This window comes from Seriola lalandi, unplaced genomic scaffold (assembly GCF_002814215.2).
Source record: "Seriola lalandi dorsalis isolate HSWRI2012SDOR001 ecotype SW California unplaced genomic scaffold, Sedor1 jcf7180002054249, whole genome shotgun sequence".
Classification (NCBI taxonomy): Eukaryota; Metazoa; Chordata; class Actinopteri; order Carangiformes; family Carangidae; genus Seriola; species Seriola lalandi.
In genome coordinates, this window is record NW_019524802.1 from 488,567 (window position 1) to 508,706 (window position 20,140).

Consider the following 20,140-nt stretch of genomic DNA (forward strand, 5'->3'; position numbering starts at 1 on the left):
GGGGGGGGGGGCTTTTGTTCATTGGTCAATTTTGGTGAATTGTGGGAAGTACCTTTTCACTTTTAATCTGATCTAAACAAGCTCTTTACAATGAATAAATACACATCTGTTGAACAAGTCAAAGTATCGAATTCTGGCTTCCTAAAATTTTGCTCAGTCATTCAGGAGAGCTCACAGCTGTTTTTAAGCTATCTGTTGTTTCTTTGTTTACCATTTAAGTGCGCTTTGACATTTAATTTGCTAATTTATTAAAGCCAGGGGAAGAGACATAACAGCGTTGCTGTCTCTGTTTGATTAGAAGTCAAAGACTTTGATTTAACAGAAACGGCGGATATCAAAACTTTTTTTCTTTTCTTTTCTTTTCTTTTTTTTTTGAGCAGAAACATTTTAAGCAATTATGCTTTTATTAAACTTCTCATTGAGCACTGATCTCATCTACCTGCCTTGTCAAGATAACAGATGAATCATTATGTGGAACAATGAAGAATTTATAAGATTTTCATTTCACCACTGTCGATTACCGAAATCACCCTCAGTAGATTGACCTTGTTACTCGTCCAGGACTGACGTTTTTCAGATGCACTAAGCTCATAAGAACAGGTTGATCTATTCTCAGGTAGAGTCATTCACTCATTCACACGCTCTGGGCCTTCTAACAAAACAGAATCACAATGGGCAACAAAGTTCATCAAGTACTAAGATAGAGAACTGAGGCTCTGTCACTTGAATGTTGACATATTGTGCGTTGGTGTGCCCCTGTTTTGACCTTAAACAACAAGACTTTGTAATTCAGCGTCTTACTCAAAGAGTCTCAATTAACAGACAGTTCACACTACCTCTTGTTGAAAGCTCTGACACCGCAAGTGGTCTCACAGCTTTGCCAGCGCAGTTGAAGAATTTCAGGGAAATTTTTGAGTGAAATTATGAATGGAAAGGAAATTATTTGGCCTGCCATGGAGACCTTGAAAGAGGACAAATTGCACATATATGCAAGGAGCAGTAATAGTGCGGTGATAGTGGAACAATCTCGCAATAAAAAAGATGATATTTGACATTGAAAGCATCATTGTATTCCCATTTTTGTAGTACAGGACTATATGTGCCTACTATGTGAGCACTTTGTTCTTGCACTCATGGGGATATGTGTGTGTGTGTGTGTGTGTGTGTGTGTATATGTCTGTGTGGGTGTTGCACAATAAGTGCTGAGCCATGTCCAGGGCATATGAAAGCAGATCAAAGGCTTTCACGGAGAATGTTGTTAATTGAGTGCACTGGACAGTGTGCATGTGCGTCACAGCATCTCTGGGCAGAACTGATGCTTGTCCGCAAATGTCAGCTTTCTTCTCCTCACTGGAATTTAAAGGCATTGCCTCTCTTCCTTGTGTCCTTGTGTGTGCGAGAAGGAAAGGCAAAGTAAGCCCGTTTGATCTGACAAGCTTGAATTTAATTGACTGTGATGGGGCTACAGAGGACATGAGAAGAAGGGATGGACAAGAAGCAGAGGTGGTTTCCATTTTTTGCTTGTTTCTTTCACAGTGTTGACAGAGTGGAGGGCAAAGAGCTTTGCATACGTAGAGTATGGGTTATAAAAGTTTATAAAGTTTATCTGCAACCACAGAGCTCCTAGGTGGGCCTGAAAATATTGTGTTACCCACAAAAGAGAGCTGGAGCTGGAATCTTGTGTGTAGTTTTTTTTTTTTTTTTGGTGTGGGTTTACAAATCATGGCATCACAACCATCCTGAAATATTTTGAAGTCTTTGATCAGAAACCTACCTTCATGAAAAGACCTTGAAAAGATGTATCTCCTGCACACCACCTTCCACGGTGACTGATGTGAGGCTGTACAGAGGTAATAATTTCAATGCATAACATGTCTTTTTTAGATTCTGACAGTTGCCTCCCTAGTGTCTGTGGGATAGAGAAGAGTTACACCAAAGCTGATGGCATAGATGGAATCTCTTAGAGTCTCCCTGTTGAGACGACTTAGCAAACGAAGTGATATGGGAGGCAGGTTGTTCGAAGGGTTTAACATCTTATTTTTAGCGGCGAGGAGAGAGAACGGCAAACTGACATGAGTAGCGGTACCACTAGTCCCCTGTGATGGAGTGGCACTCACAATGCTGCTGCGCCGTTTGCTGTCAGTGCTATGGGGATGTGATGAGGGAGCCTGATTCTCCAGCTCAAAACCCCCAGGGAGATGGCAAGGGACATTGTTGGGTACATTTTTACATTTTTATAGCACGCTCTCAAAAGATGGCAGGCCATTCCCCACCATTAAATTAAAATGGAAAAAAAAAAAAATCTTTACCCCTGTTTGTTGCCTTTTATGTTCTTTTTATCTAGTCATCTATCTTCCATTTCCATTTTTGTGTACATGTTTTCCTTCTGGTCATTTAACCACTGGTCGCCACTATAAATACATGACCTAAATAACATTTCCTTATTGAGGTTAATAAAAACATTAGAGTTAGTCAGTTTTACATTCCTCAAAAATCATTAGGAACTTTGGAGTTGTACTCCTTGAAGAAATGTAAATTAAAAAAAAAAAAAACTTTCTCTTTATCCCTTTTTTTATGGGTGTGGACAAAACACTGCAGTCATTCAACAATTGGATGCCATCCAGTAGAGGAGCACCACAAACTACGGTCTCCAAAATGACCAGAATTTAATCAAATCTCTTACAGAGGCTCAAAAAGAGAATATTAAAGTTTCATAAAGCTTTTTTTTTTTAATTCCAGCTGATTGAATTAAAATGTATCTACCTAGATAAACAGATAGTTGGAAGATTGATGAAGGTGCAGAAGTGGGATGGGAATGCCAGCTGTATTAGAAATCCGCAGGGCTGTTAATATTCCTCTCCTGTACTAATATCACATACTGCATTAGATAATGGACATTAAGGAGCAAAGAGAACTCCCTCACATGTTGGCTGCACATCTGTGTAGGCCAGCTGTGCTCTCCCCAAGCCAGGAGAAACATGATGGGCAAGGTCAGTCGGGGCTGGACTGCGCAAGGAAGAGGCTACACACCTGACCGTGTGGAGTTTTTAACCTCCAGTGAAGCTACTGACCAATGTTTTAATGAGTGCGTGAGTGTTTTATATGTATCTCATGCTCTGCTGGCACCTGCACGAGCACACAGGCAAAACAAATACAGATTTCTGCTGATGAGTTTCACACTACTCACTGAACAGTTGTCAGCAATAATGCTCTAAGAGAAGTAGCAATGTGCAGGCGAGAGGCAGCAGAGAAAAGGGCTGCTAGCCATGGAGGTTTTAAAATATCTTTAAAAGTCATCAAAGGTTTTATGAGGAAGGAAATGCATTTAACTAATTTATAAGATTTAGATGGATGCAATATAAGAGTGAATTAATACTCCACATGGTGCCTCATTAGAGGAGTTACTTAACACTAGGCTGAAAAGTATTGTTTCACACACCCACCACTGCTGATGGGAATGGTCAAAAGTGTGCTTTGTTGAACCTTTAACTAAAGGATTTCAGAATTACAGTTTTTATCATTGAATCGTAGTTATTGGCTCCACCAAGGAGGTTACGTCGTCACCCTTGTTGGTTTGTTTGTTTATCCTGTTTATTTGCACCAGATTTTGGTGGAGGGACAGGGTCGAGGGCAGGGAGGGAACCATTAAGTTTTAGTGTGGCTCCCGCTAAAGGGGCGGATCCAGGAAGTTCATTTTTCCTTTTTTATTTTTCTATTATAATTATTATTATTTCTAACATTATTATTATTATTAGACTCACATGTAGGATTGTTTGGCCTTGGTGGGAGTATGTGCTCTGCTGAGTGCCATTCTAGTTTTAATAGTGAGAATGAAATAATTGGGTAGAAATGTCATAATGACACACCCTGGGGTACAGTTCTCCATCACTGCAGCAAGGTCAGCAGTGGAGGTCAGCAAGAAAGTTATTTCAAACTGCTGTTTAATGTCCGGGTTATTTATTTATTCCTAACATCTATGTGTTATATCTGTTCTGTGTGTCTGATTGGATGAAAACTACCTGAAGATCGATGCTCCCACATCAGTTAGCTCACTATCAACTGCTGCAGCACAGTACTTATTCTAACAAGGATGTTTTTCTGACTGCACACATCAGCTATTGACCAAAACACTTGCCTCCCAAGATGATATTGGCGTTACAATGTTGTCACACAAGAGACACATCGGCGATAAAACAGGGCTGGTTCTGTGCCACCAAGCTGGAGTGATTATTCTGTACAGAGTATCACACTGGTCTGGTCCCAGCAGCAAGTCTTGAGCTGCCATGCCCTGGTGCAATTATCTTGGGGGACTGCAAATGCACATAACCAATTAAAGCAGAGTCTGATTCACTTGTCACAAAATCAATGCAGATCTGTCCCCTGATGCGAGAGGCAGCGGTGCCTGAGATGGTGAGAATGAAATGACGTCTTCCCTGCCCTCACCATCCTTCCTTCTGCTCACTGAATGTAATATAACATCTCATAGTATTGAAGTACTGTCAGGGAGCAGCAAATGAATTGTTATAGCAACTGCAGTGGATCACAGACAAGTATTTTGTTTTTCATATTCTTTGTTGTTTTTGTGGAGTGGGGTGGTGTATTTTGTATAAACAAAAAAACAAACAAAAAAAATCCTTAGGATATTCTGGTCTTCATGCAGCCTGCCATCTCTCTTCCTGCACAAGTCTGGCACATTTCAAGACTAATGAAAAGGAACTGACAAGCATCTCAAAGGAATATTTCTCTTTGATACAACATTTGGTTTTAACTGCATGCTTACTTAACTTTTGGCAGTAGTTGCCCTGTAAGCCTATTCAGCTTTTTCTGTTTTCTCAGCAAACGCCTTCATTGATAATAAACCAAATGCAGCTTTTTTCCCCCCTTTTTAGACTTAATGATGTTGCTTCATTAAAAATCAACACAAAGTAAAAGAGAAAAGTAACTGTGATACATCACTTAATAGTGTTTTTCTTTGCATCCTGTTTTCTATGTACAGTCACAAGGTTTGCAGGGGACTGATGAATCTCATCCTGCTTACAGGGCGTCACATCAGAAATTACTCCTCTCATTTTGTAAGGCAGCGACTAACATACTTGTAGGACTTGAATACCACTTGAAACACCACTGCTATCCCTACACAGAAATATAATATATGACATGTATGAACCTACAGTATATCAAGAGTGATGCTTATATTGTAGACATATGTTACATGCATCCATCACAAAGCTTTTCAATATATGTTGATGATATATACAGTGGGGTCCAAAAGTCTGAGACCACTTTCCCAGATTGGGATGATAGAAATTAATTATAGATAGAAAGAAATTAATGAGAAATTAGTAAGAAAAACATATTTAAGCGTATAGAATTTATATAAGATAATGTATAAGATAATATTCCATATATAAATATATATTGTTAACATATATGGTTGCAACTAATATACATTAAAAATTAATCATATACCTGTATATTTGCTTAATATATGTAAATATAAAGATTTTACTATGGGTATTTCATATTTGTTATAAACTTCATATACATATTTGTATGGGCTAGATGTTAATATGAATATATTAAATTGTTCCAAGTTTGAAAAGATTCCATATATCATTTTTATTTTTTATTTTTTGTTTTATATGGTCTTATATTTCATATATGGAAATTCAATGTATGTACATATATTACATCTTTGTATGTCTTAGTGTGCAGTTTGTTTATATTGGAAAATGACAAATTAAAATGTATTTCAAAGCGAGCCTTTGAACGTTCTGGATGAAGGAATAATGTGCTCTCCCTGATATAATGGAACATATCAGTGCTCAAACACTCCTATCCTCAGGGGTTTTGCTGGTTCTTGTCTGATCAGGAATAGCTAGTTACTAATGTTACCAAGCTGTTAATATTGGGCGATGGATGTTACTGAATAAGTATTGTTGACTATAACTCTTTTCTGCGGGTCCTTTTGTGCAATGATTTAACCTTTTCAAATAAAGATTCAAATGATTTAAACAAAAGAATAACACGACACTTGCACAATTTTGCCGTTTTCCTGCTTTAGGCCCCATTTATTCCAAAACAAGTTGTTTGGCCTCACAAATGTGAAATGTGTGTGATCGTTTTGCATCTATATTATTGTAATAATTCTGTACAGTAAAAAAAAAAAAAATCAGTCGGAAACATGTAACCTATAAATCCCACTGCGACCTCTGTGGCTAAGTCGTCTCACAGCCTGGCGCTCTTTTCGGACCTGTTTGACTTGATCTCACTTTCACTTAGTTAGCCTATTGATGGCATCATCAAAGTGTCTGACTCAAGGTCTTGGGAAATGTAGGGAAACTCCTGAAAATAATGTTATCCCCAAATTAATAAAAAAACATCTGTGATTATAACAATGTAGTGTGTCAGAAATGAATCCAGGAAAACTATAACGAAAAACAAATCTTCATGTTTGAAATAGCTGTTTTCAGTTGGTTTACTCTTCCGGTATATTAAATTCTTTCCCAAAATGCAACACTTACATGCTATGAAAAAATGTACATAGTGGGTATAAATTCAGTTGTAGCATAAGTATATGCAGAAGTCTGGTATTTGGCCACCGTCTCTGAGTTCATCAGCGGGGTTTGTTTTTCTGTAAACACAGCTGGGGTCTGGTACTTGCGTGGGTGGTACAAACCTACTTGGAAGCCATACAGGCACATTGATACACCCATGTACGCTGGTGTGTTTGTGTGTGTGTTTGTGTGTATGTGTATGTGTCTCGCAGAGAAAAGGGCAATGAGCATCACATGTAAAAATGTGCTTTTAAGTGCGAGTATTATTGTAATGTGCAGCGCTGCATGTCGGTGTGGGTGTGTTTATCTGAGTGATGCCTGTGCCGCGGGGCAGGAGCACAGAGTGAGGGAGTGAGCCAAGCTTGAACTCAACCTCGGACGCCCTGCAGCTTCCCACTGAGTGGGAGCATGTGAATGTGAGGGAACACTTGGAACACTTGGAACTGTCTCCTTTTGTTGGAGTGGCAAAACTTTTAGCAACGGTGTAATCTAGAAACGGCAGCAGCAATGCCTCTTCAGATGGAGAGATGCACTCCTTGACTTCCTCTTCTGCAGTGATCATTTTAAGATGTTGCTTAGCTGGTGCACAGGAGGTGTTTTATCTCTGTTGTCTTAGTCAGTGTCAATGTTGTATTCTGTTGTAATCCTTGAGACAGTTGCAGTGTTTTTAAGGACAAAGATAAAGAAACAAAAACCTTCTTTGATTATTAAACTCTATTTTACTGTTGTGCATAATCAGTCCACAGCTTCAAAGTATTGGCTTTGGGAGTGTTGTCAGTGTGGTATTGAAATGTGTGCAGAATATGACATGATAATTAAACACTGCTGGCCCAGTGATCAGGCCCATCAGCTGCAACCGACACCCTTCATTGCATTTCAAACAGCGGCGTGCAGTAGCACAGGGGAGCGTCCTGACTGCTCTGTTATTTCTCTGTACTTAGAGAGGCAGAGAGGTTTAAGTGGGTTTGGGAGGGTCTGTCACTGGCTAGCCTCAAGGTGAGTGACAAAATCACTACAACATCAGCATATTTCATTCTCTTTGTACCCAGTGGTAAGGGAGCCAGCGAGCCATTTTGTCAGTGTATCAGAAAAATTTTTTTTTCAAATTAAAAACTGGGAGATATCTGGACATGGACTCCCAAAATGTACTCTGGGGGAAAAAAGGCTCTCATTTTCCTTCTCTTGCACAATGCTCAAGGAGAGCAGCTGTATGTTGTTGCCCCTGTAACTACCCAGAATTCCTCAGGATGGATTTAAATTATGACATGTTGCAACAAAATCTGTCTCCATGCAGAAACAGTGTGGTGTGATTAAAAAAGTTAATTTAGTTGTGTTGAGTTAATCAGCAGTTGGTGATTTCCTGAGGTATTTTCTTTTAAAGAACTTCATAGTTCAAAGGAAAAGTTGCCATTGCAGTGTGTCGAACTATTTCTTGGTCAAGACCAGTAACTTTGTGCAGCTTCCGCTGATTGCTGTCCAACCTTTCCCAACCAAGAAATAGTCTGACAGATAATCCCCTGTTGAATGGTGATTTTATCTGTTTTCCTCTTTGTGTTAAATAGTGAGATTTAGAACTGCTGGTATGTGGATTTTATTGCCTTTGAACAGACCCTGTTGTCAGTCTTTGTGCTAAGCTAACCGTCTCCTGGCTGCAGCTTCATATTTAAAGTACAAACATGAAAACATGACAGGAAAACAAACAAGCGTGTTTCCCCAAAAACTTTTCCTTTAAACTCGAGTAAATATTCATTCATTATTCATATGATTTCTTAGCTTTTCATTTCATTGGTGTCTGTAGGCAAATTTCACACTTTTGCCTGTTGAGGCAACCTGCTGTGCACTGACTAAAGACTGTCGAGTTCGTACCAGCACTTAATTGGAGGTGCACCAATTGCCCACTTTAACACCTAATTGTACAGTTTATTTGAACAATTATTAGCATTAAAATTGTGAGTGTCTTTCAGGGGAATATTTCTAATGTGGGAATTAAAGAACTACACAATATTGCCATAACTTTTCATTGTCCAACATAATTTCAAAAATTAAAAAAAAAAGGTAGTGTAATTATTTTCCAAGTCCCTTGTCAACATAAGATGTACCCATTAAGTGATTTATTAATACAGTGTCATTTTTGTATATAGAATAATACACATGCTGCAATTTAAAGCGTCAATGGAACAAGCTCTTTATTTAACAGTTCACTGGTGACTATTTTGCTTTGTTCATGAGCGCTGCTGCTGTATGAGAGGGAGTTGGTATTTCTAACCCCTGAGTTGTGACAAATGGAGGTTCACAAGTTAAAAAAATTGGCCTGATTGGGGAGATTACAAAGGTCACTGAATCTCTTTCTGTTTTGACCACAGGACTATCACAGCCCTACAGCATTTTTTGCACATAATGTTAAAGTCTGACAGATGCACACTCTGAGCTCTTAAGCTCATGCCAGTAAGTGGTGTTTCTACGCTTTTTGAATGAAATACTCTCAGTGTAAGATGTAGTCACAACCATTGTTAGAAGTGAATCTATAGTATATCAAAAAAAAAACATGTATGTAGAGGAATACATATGAAGTTGTTGCCTCCTGTTCATTGGGCTGCTTTAAAGTTCCTCTCCAGACATGGAGATTAATATTTTGTTTAACATGGGTTTCCCACATAAAGAGTGAAACAAAAATGGGAAAACTGGGGCTGGAAGCACATCTACGCTTATGTTCTCATTGAGCAATTCTGGATCAGGTCTTGTTTCGCTGCTTGTTCCAGGTTGAAGGTTAAAGAGCAGAGCACATCAAGGTTGTTAGCAGAGGAAACCTCAGAGAGACTCAGCCACATGCTTGAGCCTCAGTCAGACCCAGACTCTGAGTTTTTGAGGAGTTTATTGTGATCAAAATCAGCAACTAAGATCTGTTTATGTAGAATTGGTCATAGCGGTCAGTACGAAGCCTTGTCGGCAATGACTCTCTCTCTCTCTCCCTTCCTCTCTCCTGCTTTCTATCCTCAGTGTGTCTTATATCTTATGTTATTCCTCTGCCTCCTTTAATAATAATGATACATGTACTGAAAGTAGTTTATTCGCTGTAATGGAGGCGAGCCTCTGTGTATTGGAAGCGCTCCTGCAGTTCCTGAACCAGAGTGGGTCGGTAGACTGCGGCTTCGCACTCTGCTGATCATTGGTGGAGATATTGTCTCAGTCAGTCAGTGACATTTTTAGATTATAGGGCTTGCCCTGCTGTTGCAGTCCAACCATAAACACCATATGGACAACTTAATATTAAGAAGTTACGACTCCTTCTGATGAAAATTAACATATTCAGTAGTTTTATTTGACCTTTTTGTCTCTGTGCAGCCGTTATACCGAAATATCTGCATGCATTCAGTTCAGAACATCAGCAACCCTAAGAGGACAGAATAAAATCCTGCTGCAGAGAAGTTTTCTCTCTGTCAGATCCGCCAGAGAAGTGATTAATTGTAGGGAGGGGGGGGGGGGGGGGGGGGGGGGGTGCTGTGTGTGTCATTAGCCTCTTGACTGGAGCGTGGACCCCTCCAGGAGTGATGGGTTCCATGGCTGCTTCACACTCAAAGAATGACATCTCTGTTTCTCAGGCGTCCTCGATTGATTGTGTGTGTTAATTGTAGGCATTGATCAGAACAAAAGCAGGCCAAAGAGCCTGTTGAAAAGAAAAGAAAAAGTGGTGCTGTCTTACAGGGGAATTAAAGTTTGATACAGTGTGGTTTTTACATTCATAAAATTGTGCTCTAGTTACTTACTGAGATCTAGGAATGAAGTGACATCTGAAAAAAAGAAATGTGGTGGGACAAGAAATGTGGGCAATCATGGTGATTCAGGTTTTAAACAAACCTCCAGGTTTCCAGGTCCAGCTCTGCATGCACACAATTCTGGGTGGGCTTTCTGTCGGCATGCACGGGATGCGTCTGCTGGAGATAATCTGTTGCCGTTCTAACCAGCGTGCCAATGTCCACCACACGAGTCAGTGGAGCGTCTCCCTCGCAGCTCACGCACAGCCCCTCTCTCTGCTCCACTATTTTTACACACAGCATCTGCCAGAGCAGCTCGCATCTCTGAAGCATAGAACTCACTTTTGAATGGATATATAAATGCCTAGATTTATTAACTGCCTTGTTTAGTTGCAGATTTTTCGTCTTTTGTCCTGTCTTGTCTTTATATGTCAGGTCTTATATAGAGTCTGTGAAGAAGGGGAGGGAATGCAATGTATTGTTTTGAGTATAAAAACCAAAAATTCTGGCTGATCAAATCTAAAACATGTATGATATGTGGATGCTGCAGAACAGACTTCTGGAACTGGACATTTGAACTGTGATAGAGATGTGGTGGTGGCTAACCCGTTTACTTTTCATTTCCAACCAGCCCAATCATCTCACCATTTGTTTCTTGCCTTGTTGGTCTTTGTTCCCGCAGTTTCTGTGTGTTCACAGATCCCAGTAATTTCTTTGAGTGCAATATTATCATAACCAATAGAAATAGTGGCAAAAAAAAGTTCAATGTTGTCATAAACCAGAATTTTCCTTTTTGAAAAGCGGCTCTTTCAAAAAGCTTAAACTTTCTGGTAAATCATGCAGCTGAAGCCATGGGCACTACAGAGCTCACACCACTGTAAAATCAGCAACAGGGAAAAGTGATTCATGAAAGTAACACTGCACTAACCAGCCCCTTCCCTCCTACATCTACAGACAACCAAAAAAAAAAAAAAAAATCATTTAACCTAGATGTATTGTTATGGAGAGACATGCCACGCTGACTTTCAGTAAATTTTTTTTTGCATATTCTGTCTGACTTAAGGTCAAACACGAGAGGATTTGTGAGTCTCTAATCCATGCAGTTGGTGGTGCGGCCTTGGGCTGCTCAACTCCTCTCAGTTTAGTATGCAGGCTGGCTGGTTTGGAGAATTGGAGCACACCAGCGCTCTGGGGGAATTTTAAGCTAAATAAATAGACAAAATAAAAGAGCTGGAATAAGAAAGGGTTTTATGGAGAAAGAGGTGATATTAGCTTTGTGATTGAGTGGGGAGAGTGGGACTCGGAGAAGGCGAGGGAATGGAGAGTCGCACTATAGGTGCAAGTGTTGTGGCGTTTTGTGGTGTTTCTCCTCTTAATTATCATGTCCTCCAGTGTGTCGTCTCCCTTCCCAGCTCACCCACTTTCTTCATCTCCTTTTCAATTTTCTAATTGCTTGGTTTTAATTAAAGCCACACAGCAATGACAGTGCATCAATTAAAAGCCAAGAAATGGGCACAGATAGTCAATGGCTGCGTTTTTGTTGGGGAGGTGGTGGTGGTTGGTATTCCTGTCAAGAGTGCGTTGTATCCACAATACTGTCAGCCCTTAGGATGAAACAACAAGCTGCCTCACTCAGCATGAATAAGTGATGTGAAATCTCACATGCCGCTGCATATGGGGAGGCTCCTTAGTGTTTTGTGGTTTATTTCTTATTTGTTTCTCACCTCTTTTCTTCTGTCATAACATGACATGTGACATCACCTGTCTGTTTGTGTATCATTTCCCCAGCCCGCTCTCCTCCTTCTAACCTTTCAATTACTGACGTCCTGTAGCCTCTCGCTCTCTCTCTCTCTCGCTCTCTCTCTCTCTCCGCTCCTCTCATTTTCTTAATGATACCGCATTCCACACTTTAGAACTTATTTCTCCTCATCCCATCTTTTAATTATGTAGCAGCGTTTTGGCTCCGGCTTCTAACGATACAGTCGGCGGCCTACCTGTTTTTACACAGGGGATTTTCCAGCTGAACTGGGTCCTAACTGTATGTATACGCTGATCGCTCCTAGATTTCTTGTGCAGTGAGACAATTACAATTACGTCCCTGCCTTTGATGTGCTTTCCAAAGAAGTGGGTCAATTCAGATGAGAGTTTCTATGAGTCAGATTCTAATTTACCTCCAAGTTGAGGAAAATAAAACTGCTCTTTGTAAAACTTTGTAAAAGACAAGCTGGAAATAATCATCACAATACTTGCCATTTATTTTCAGCTTTTTATTTGCATTTACTCCATCTTCATCAGTCCAGCAAAAAGTGCAACTAGTTTGCTTTTCAAAATTCCTGCTTTAGAGAAGCTCAGTGAGCTCGCCAGTGGTTACTTTGGCGAAGCAGACTTTATTATAAATTGATATCAAAGTAAAATGCTCATTTCTAATGAGTCTATAGAATTTGCAGAATTAACGTTGAATAAATAACAGACAAGGTAAAGACTTTAAAAATCTTTCTTTAGTTTTTTGTTTTCCAAATATAAACACATTTTCAAAAGGTTGTGTTTCAAAATAGTCAAATAATAATCTGAACTCAAGGTCCGCTCATTAGCTTTTTCAGACTGTCAAACAACGTCTAATGGACCTGGCTCAGTCGCTATCATGAGACTTAGAGATGTGGAACATTGGTCACATGATAACAGGTGGCTGCTGGGAGGAGATGGTTATCCCCGTCATGATGGGTGTGAATGTGCTCGCTGATCTTTCTCTGGCCGTCCAGTGTCTCCTTGTCAACAATGTTGGCTTCAACCCCAGTTGATGCTGTGACCAGAGCAGACACTCGAAGCATCTAGCCAGCGTTTTCAATTCTCAAGGAGCAGACACTTACCACAGAACTTCAACAGCTTAAAAGAATAATCTGACCTTTTGGCAAATACACTAATTTGCTTTCTTACCAAGATTTAGAGTAGATGAGAAGTTCAGTAACACTCTTATGTCTCTACGTTAGAAATTAAGCTGCAGCCATAGACTGGAAATGGGGCTAAATAGCGAGCAATGGTAATAAAACCTCCCAGCATCCTCCCAGAACCTTTAAGGCTCACTAATTAACATTTTGCGTGTTGTTGTTTTAAACCTTGCAAAAAGGAAAATAAACTGTGAGCTAGAGGAACACTGAAGCGGTGTACAATGTTACGATCAGCAGCTGTAGGGAACACAGAATGGAGCCCGGACAAGAGACTAAATGCTGATGCAGATCTCATGATCTTCAGCAGATGGCTCGGATGTCTTCATGTTCAGTGGTTGTATATTGGCAGGATCGTAGCGCATGATGTGGTTGGAAGCTTGTAAATTGATCTTGACACATTCTGATCCCAAGGTCAAAAATGAACCTCCATTTTTAAATTGAGCAGTTTAAGCACCAGTTTACCAGGCTGTTAAACTAACTCTGCCAAGAGTCGGTTCATAATTTATTCAAATGAATCTTTTTAGAACTATTTTAACAATTTCCCGGTTTCCATATGAAGTTAAAACTCAGCCTTGCCATTAATTTAACCTACAGTCAGTAAACTGTAAAGTGCATATAAAAATGTAAAATGTTCCATTCACTGCAAATAAGCACTTTCATCCTCAGCTTTATGAAATTCTGTGCACGTCACTTTAGTAAGTGCATGTTTCCATCTTTTTTTTTTTTCTTTTCTCGACATTACAGTGATGGATGTTTATGTGCATGCGAACAAGCTTATTAGAGAATCCACACCCCATCAGCCCCTGCAAATAGTTACAAATGGATGCAGGGGTGTCTCATTTTTCCTGTTGATCATTTAACATCTCATTCAGCTCATTCAAACATGGTAAATAGAAAATCACTCCTTGGACTCTTAAATCGGCGTCCAGAAGAATCTGCATATACACTACATTTTTGGATGCATTTGGTTCCATTAAAACGAAAAGATTTTTCACATGATGAGAAGCATTTAACTGCGTACATCATCATCATCATCAAAACCAGAAAACTTGCAAAATGAAAACCAGTATGAGTGTGCCAACTCGTTAAAAATGTAGTGTGATAAAACGGATGCGTCTTTATGAATTTCATTTAATTGTTTCACTTTCAGGTTTTGGACTGTTCCGGGAATAAAACGTTTAAACAGCCAAAACGCAGGGTTTTTGTGAGTAATGTAAAGCAGAAAAGCATTGTGAGCTGCAGAGTTAGAGTAGCTACGCCAGATGCCAGACCTGCTATCAATTTAAATATAATTACACAGCACTCTCATCCATGCATATAACCTCTCCTTCTGTGCTCATTTATCATTTAACAGAATTTGAGGAAAAAAAAGTAAAATTGAACACTTACTTGTGGATCAATTTCTATCATGGTGAGGGATATTTAGAGAAGAGGAAATGGAATTTATGTTCTAAAGGCCCATTAATAATAATAGCTTGGAATATCTACAGATTCCATGTGACACTTTCATTAATATCCTTAGTGCTTTTAAATGATTTATTGAACTGCAGTATATCACACCACAGTGTGCATGTCGTCTTTGAATTTTCCTTTTTTGTCCAGGTTGGTCGGGAACTTATTTCATGTTGAACTTCTGTGTGCTGTTGATAACATGGGCTTTTTCAAATCCCATTTGTAGCCCAAACTTTCACTAATATTTACACAGTATGCTGTACATAAATCCTAGATGTGTACAGGAAGAGTGGATCTGTTTTGTAAAAAGCAGCCATACAGTAGTTTAGCCGGCAAGTTCTGATCAGCAGAGACAGATTGCACAGCAGAGCAAAGATAGAGGAGGAAACAGGGTGGAAAAAAGCTAAATTTGCTGACAGAATCAATTTTTGGTTTAAATGAATTAAAAGGAAAGAGAGGCAGGGAAAGGGGGGATTGAGAATGTGTTTTACTTTCACCAAATGAGCCTATAAAGCCTTTAAATGCAGCAATAAATAGACTCAAACTGCAACGGTAGACATAAGAAGATATAGATTTTAATATCTTTATAAACATTTTTGTACTGTTGTTCTCTGATGATAACTTACTGAACAATTGAATTATGGCAAAGAAAGAAGATGAGTAGGCATACAGTAGAACAAGAAAGAGAGTGAGGTGAGGAATTGTGCATTGACAAATAAAAGGTTCTAAAAAATATAACATGAAAAATACGTAAATAAACAAATCACCAGAAAATCAAAAATCGAAAGGCTCCCCCTGACGGGAGGAGCAGAAAACCCTGTTATCATCATTGATGTCACTTATATTGTTTTTCTCATAGTAATACAGTAAATGATTAATATCAGCACTGCAAGAAGTCCTCCATTGTCTCCATTGTTACTGTTACAGTTCACATCATTGATACAAACACCATCTTATCGGTAGATTTAAGGGAGGCACAAAAGCTCCAGAAGTACAGCAAGATGTCCCGTAATTGTCCATCTGTCAGTCTGCATTGTGCCGCATTCCCTTGTTACTTCAGAAGCGATTGTCTCGGTCTTGGATCCTCACATCCATGGACAATCACGTCAGTTAATTAGGAGGCATAATTCTCTCTGCATGATCCCTGTTTTGCCATGCTCCATTCAAACTGTTTTTTGAATGTTTTATTTTTATTTTTTTTAATTTTTTTATTTTTTTTGATCACGAGTCATTTAAGGTACACACACATTTTTTTCTCCAGTCTTGTTCTTGTATTCCTTTTGAAGTTCGGTAATTAAGAAAAAAATGCGTTCCTCATATTCTCAATGAGGAAAGTATGCCCTCGCTGAGGAGGGATCAGTTCAGCACAACCTCACTGGGAAACTGAGAAAGCCCCATCTGACCCTCGACCTCTAAGGCTCCTGTTGGCCCTGCAGCAGGGATCCATCTCTAGGTCCATTTTGTGTCTTAGAAAAATCAAATGAACAACATCTGACACGAGATATAGACAGACTCTTCAATATTCACAGCTTGATCTCCCAGAGACACACAGTTTTTCCAAGCAAATGAAAATAGCGCATGGCAGTCCTCGTCGTGTTGAGACAATTAGCAGCTTATTATTCAGTTGCACAGGAGGAGAAAAGTGGTAGAAATGAAGATGGAAGCAGAGTTGTGTGCAGAAATGCAATACGAAATACAGTTACATAGTGTACCACTAACAAGGCTGAGTCCTTACCGCAGCCGCCTGGTTTCAATTCCAACCCGGACCCTTTGCTGCATGTCATCCCCTCTCTCTCTCTCTCTCTCTCTCTCTCTCTCTCTCTCTCTCTCTCTCTCTCTCTCTCTCTCTCTCTCTCTCCTTGCCTTTCCTGTCACTCTCTACTGTCTATCAAAAAAAAAAAAAAAGCAGAAATGTAAAATAAAAACATAAAAAATAAAATAGGCAGAAAGGTTGGAACAGCACCTGGAAAAAAAGCCTGCAATATGTAGAGAGTAGTTGTTGTGATTTGTTAGAGCTTCATACGGTGTACGAGCTAACTGGTTGTTCTGTTTATGGCCTTGAAACACCTGTGGCTATAGATTTCCATTCTGTAACAAGAATGACACATTCTTATGTCTGACTCTGACACTAACAATTTATTGCCATGCTTACACTTTACCTCTGTTTATGAGAAGCACTTGCAGCTTGTTACGGACCTGCAGGAAGAATGAGAGCAAGATGGGGCCGATACCGAAGGCTTTTACGTGCTTTCATTTTGTTCCTTCTTGCTAACGATTTACAAACAATGGACTGAAAATTAAAGCTGGACGGAGCGCTTGAAGACCGAGCTCATCTGTCTCAGAGCTAACTGGCTAAGAAGTTTTACCTCACTTGCTCAGTTATCTCTTGCTCTCTTTACACCAACTTTTGGTTATCCGAGCTCCAGTTGAGTGAAAAAACCAAAGTTAAAAAAAAATAGATGCCAGGACATATGAAGATGAAATCATACTGGCTTAAGTGGCAGTGCAAGCTTGGTCTGTATTCATCTTTTCATTCTCAGTCCCTCCGATTTTTGTGCTGTGAGTCTCTCTGTTGTAGATGTTTGATGCTTTGTTTGAGTCTGAACAGTAAAGCTCCCTACACAACATTTACACATATAATCACACTCACACACACATACATAAAAGACACACAGGCCTTGTAGTGCAGGAGCAAGAGAGGGTCTGAGGGCTGTGTTTTTTTTTGTGATTAGCATTTGCCAAACCCTCTGAAGGTCAGCGGAGAATATAGTCAATATTTGCTGTTATCAAGGCCACAAAGAGGGCGTACACATGTAGTAAGGACCGGGATAAGGTTGCCCTATTGTTGGCTTGCTGAACCCCACTAGGGGGGCGAACAGTGGTCCGCGGAGTGCACTTGTGCTTCCTCCTTGTGACGGTGCCGTCTGGGGACGTGTGGTCATGTTTCCCCCCGTCTGTGAAATCTGGGGAGGAATCCTCCTTGTCTGCCATGACCTCCTTTGAGTGGTGAACCTCATTGTCACCCTTCCCCTTGCTCACCCTGTTACGAGGCTTTGTGCAGTTCCGAGAACGGCCGGGCCTCGAGGGGTGCACTATGTGGGTCTGCCCTCCAGACCCCACCGCTACACCGCGATTCATAGACGGGTTCACCGTGCCAGATAAATTGTTAGTCTGGGCTCTGGACTCAGAGCTAGGAACAGTTGGTGAACAGTTGGGGAAGTCCTCCTTGCGCAGCTCTTTCAGGTCTTTCCCAACCATATTAGCCGGTGCCTGGCAACCCACTGAAGACGTTGAACCTCGGAAACGCTTCAACCACTCCCATAGCGACAGGGCTTTGCAGTCACATGACCACGGGTTGTCGTTGAGGCGCAGGTATTCTAGGGCGGGCAGCATGTCCAGGCACTGTCCAGACAGCTGTATCAGGGAGTTGTTGAACAGGTAGAGGGTGGTGAGACGTTTCAGGTCATGGAAGGCCAGGCGGTCGACCCACTCAATCTGGTTTTGGTGCAGAAGCAGTCGGTCCAGGGCTCGAAGGCCTCTGAAGGTGTTCTGGTTAAGGCTCCACAGACGGTTTCCATGCAGGAACAGGTGGCTGAGGTTGTGGAGGTCCATAAACGTGTCATCCTGCAGGAACTTCAGATGATTATCCTGAAGAGACACAGAGCATGCAAACACAAGATTATATATTACGCAATGTTTTCATTCTAATATTATTGTATTGTATTACTGTAACTTAAATTTTTGTCTACACAGTTTGTGAGTTTATGAGCAACTACTGTTCTGAGCAACTGGACACAACATTGGAACAAATTAAATATTCACTGTGATCATCTGTTCAAATTCAAAATTCTCATTCAGTAAGTGATAACGGCGTGTGTCTTGTACTCCAGTGGTGGGTGTTCTGTCTGACCCATTTGCATGCCCTGTTGCCTTTAGTAAACAAGGCTATTGTTGTTATGTAACACTGGTGAGCAGTTCTGAATGGGTAATCTTGATATAATAGCATCTGAGCAATGTGTGGAACAGTGGAAGCATTTTGGATTTGATACCAAAAAATTATGGATGTGGGGAAGGTTGTTTGCTGTTGTAAAACGCAACAGCCTTACAATAAAATTAACTTGTCATTCATTTGAGGCAGCACTTTACATATACACTACATTTACTCAATAACATAGTTTAGGATTAGGCTACGTGGGTTGTGTAAGAATGAATTAGGTATTAGTTTAAGTGACAGCCCTACGAGGGTCTTAGTGGTAAAATAAAACTGTGAATGAAGTGTACCTGCAAGTAGAGATACTGCAGATTTCTGAGGCCTTGGAAGATGTTATTAGGAAGTGAACTGAGTCCACATCGGTACAGGTGTAGCGCATTGAGCCGACTCAGCCCGTGAAAGGTGTCTTCAGCCAAGGAGCGCAGGTGGCGGTTGTCTCCCAGATCCAGCTCCTCCAGCAGTGTGAAGCCGTGGAAGGTGGAGGGCTCGATGTACGTGATGTTGTTGGAGTAGATCCAGAGAGTGACTGTGTTGGAGCTGAAGTGGCCCCGGAGTAAGCGATGGATCTTATTGTTCTGTAAGAAGATGCGCTCACTGTCAGGAGGAATGCCTTCAGGGACCGACAGGAAGTTGTGGGCTTGGCAGGAGACGGTGCTGGGTGCAGTGTAGCAGATACAGTGACGAGGGCACGACCAGGAAAACTCGAGTCCACAGAGAACGAGCAGGAACTCAAGCCCGCAGCCTGCAGTGAGCACACACGAACACACACACACCCACACACACACACACACACACACACACGGGTTGAGAGAGATTAGAGACATACATCACACACAAGCACAGACACACACAGAGACGGGAAAAAAAAGGAAAATGCATTAAGTGCATAATTCATTTTAACTTTAAAGTTGGAGTCAGTGACTTCTTGTCTAGTTCAAAACCTGAAAAGGAGAAACATATATATACAAACAACATTATGCTAACATGCTAATGTGCAGCATTTCCTCTCTTATCAGTTCAGCTCATGGCACAGACCACACTACATATATGGACCTTCTCTGTCACAGTTAGCAGGCCAAAATCTACTGAGTTCATTTAGGCCCACAGTGAGGAGTCTGTTGAAGAGAGCAAACAATGACACCTGCTCCAGTGAGTCACACGATGTCCCTGTCAGGCTGATTGGATCCCCAGTGCAACACTCTGATTGGACACACATGCAGCCATTTCATTTCCCCTTTCCAATATTCTGCCACCTTAGGGAGATGTGCTATTAAGAATCCAGTCCCTTCCCTGAGTCCATTGGCACTACTTTGCAGTGAGCGGAGGCTGTCATCAGTCCGTTTGTGTTGTTAAATGGGGCATGGAATGCTTATTTAAACTCGTAGTAAGCTTCTCTGAGGCGCTTTCTGATCAGTGACATGATTCCCCAGATCCTTGAGATGG

The 20,140-nt window shown here is 40.7% G+C and overlaps 1 protein-coding gene across 1 annotated transcript; it reads right to left on the minus strand.

The window, feature by feature from the left end:
* Positions 1-15,261: 15,261 nt before the first annotated feature.
* Positions 15,262-19,521, minus strand: rtn4rl1b (reticulon 4 receptor-like 1b). Its single transcript, XM_023404570.2, has 2 exons — positions 18,988-19,521; positions 15,262-18,354 (listed from the first exon to the last, which is right to left on the minus strand). The coding sequence occupies exons 1-2, from the start codon at positions 19,519-19,521 to the stop codon at positions 17,461-17,463; spliced, it is 1,428 nt and encodes a 475-aa protein (XP_023260338.2). The 3' UTR covers positions 15,262-17,460.
* Between the last annotated feature and the right edge of the window lie 619 nt (positions 19,522-20,140).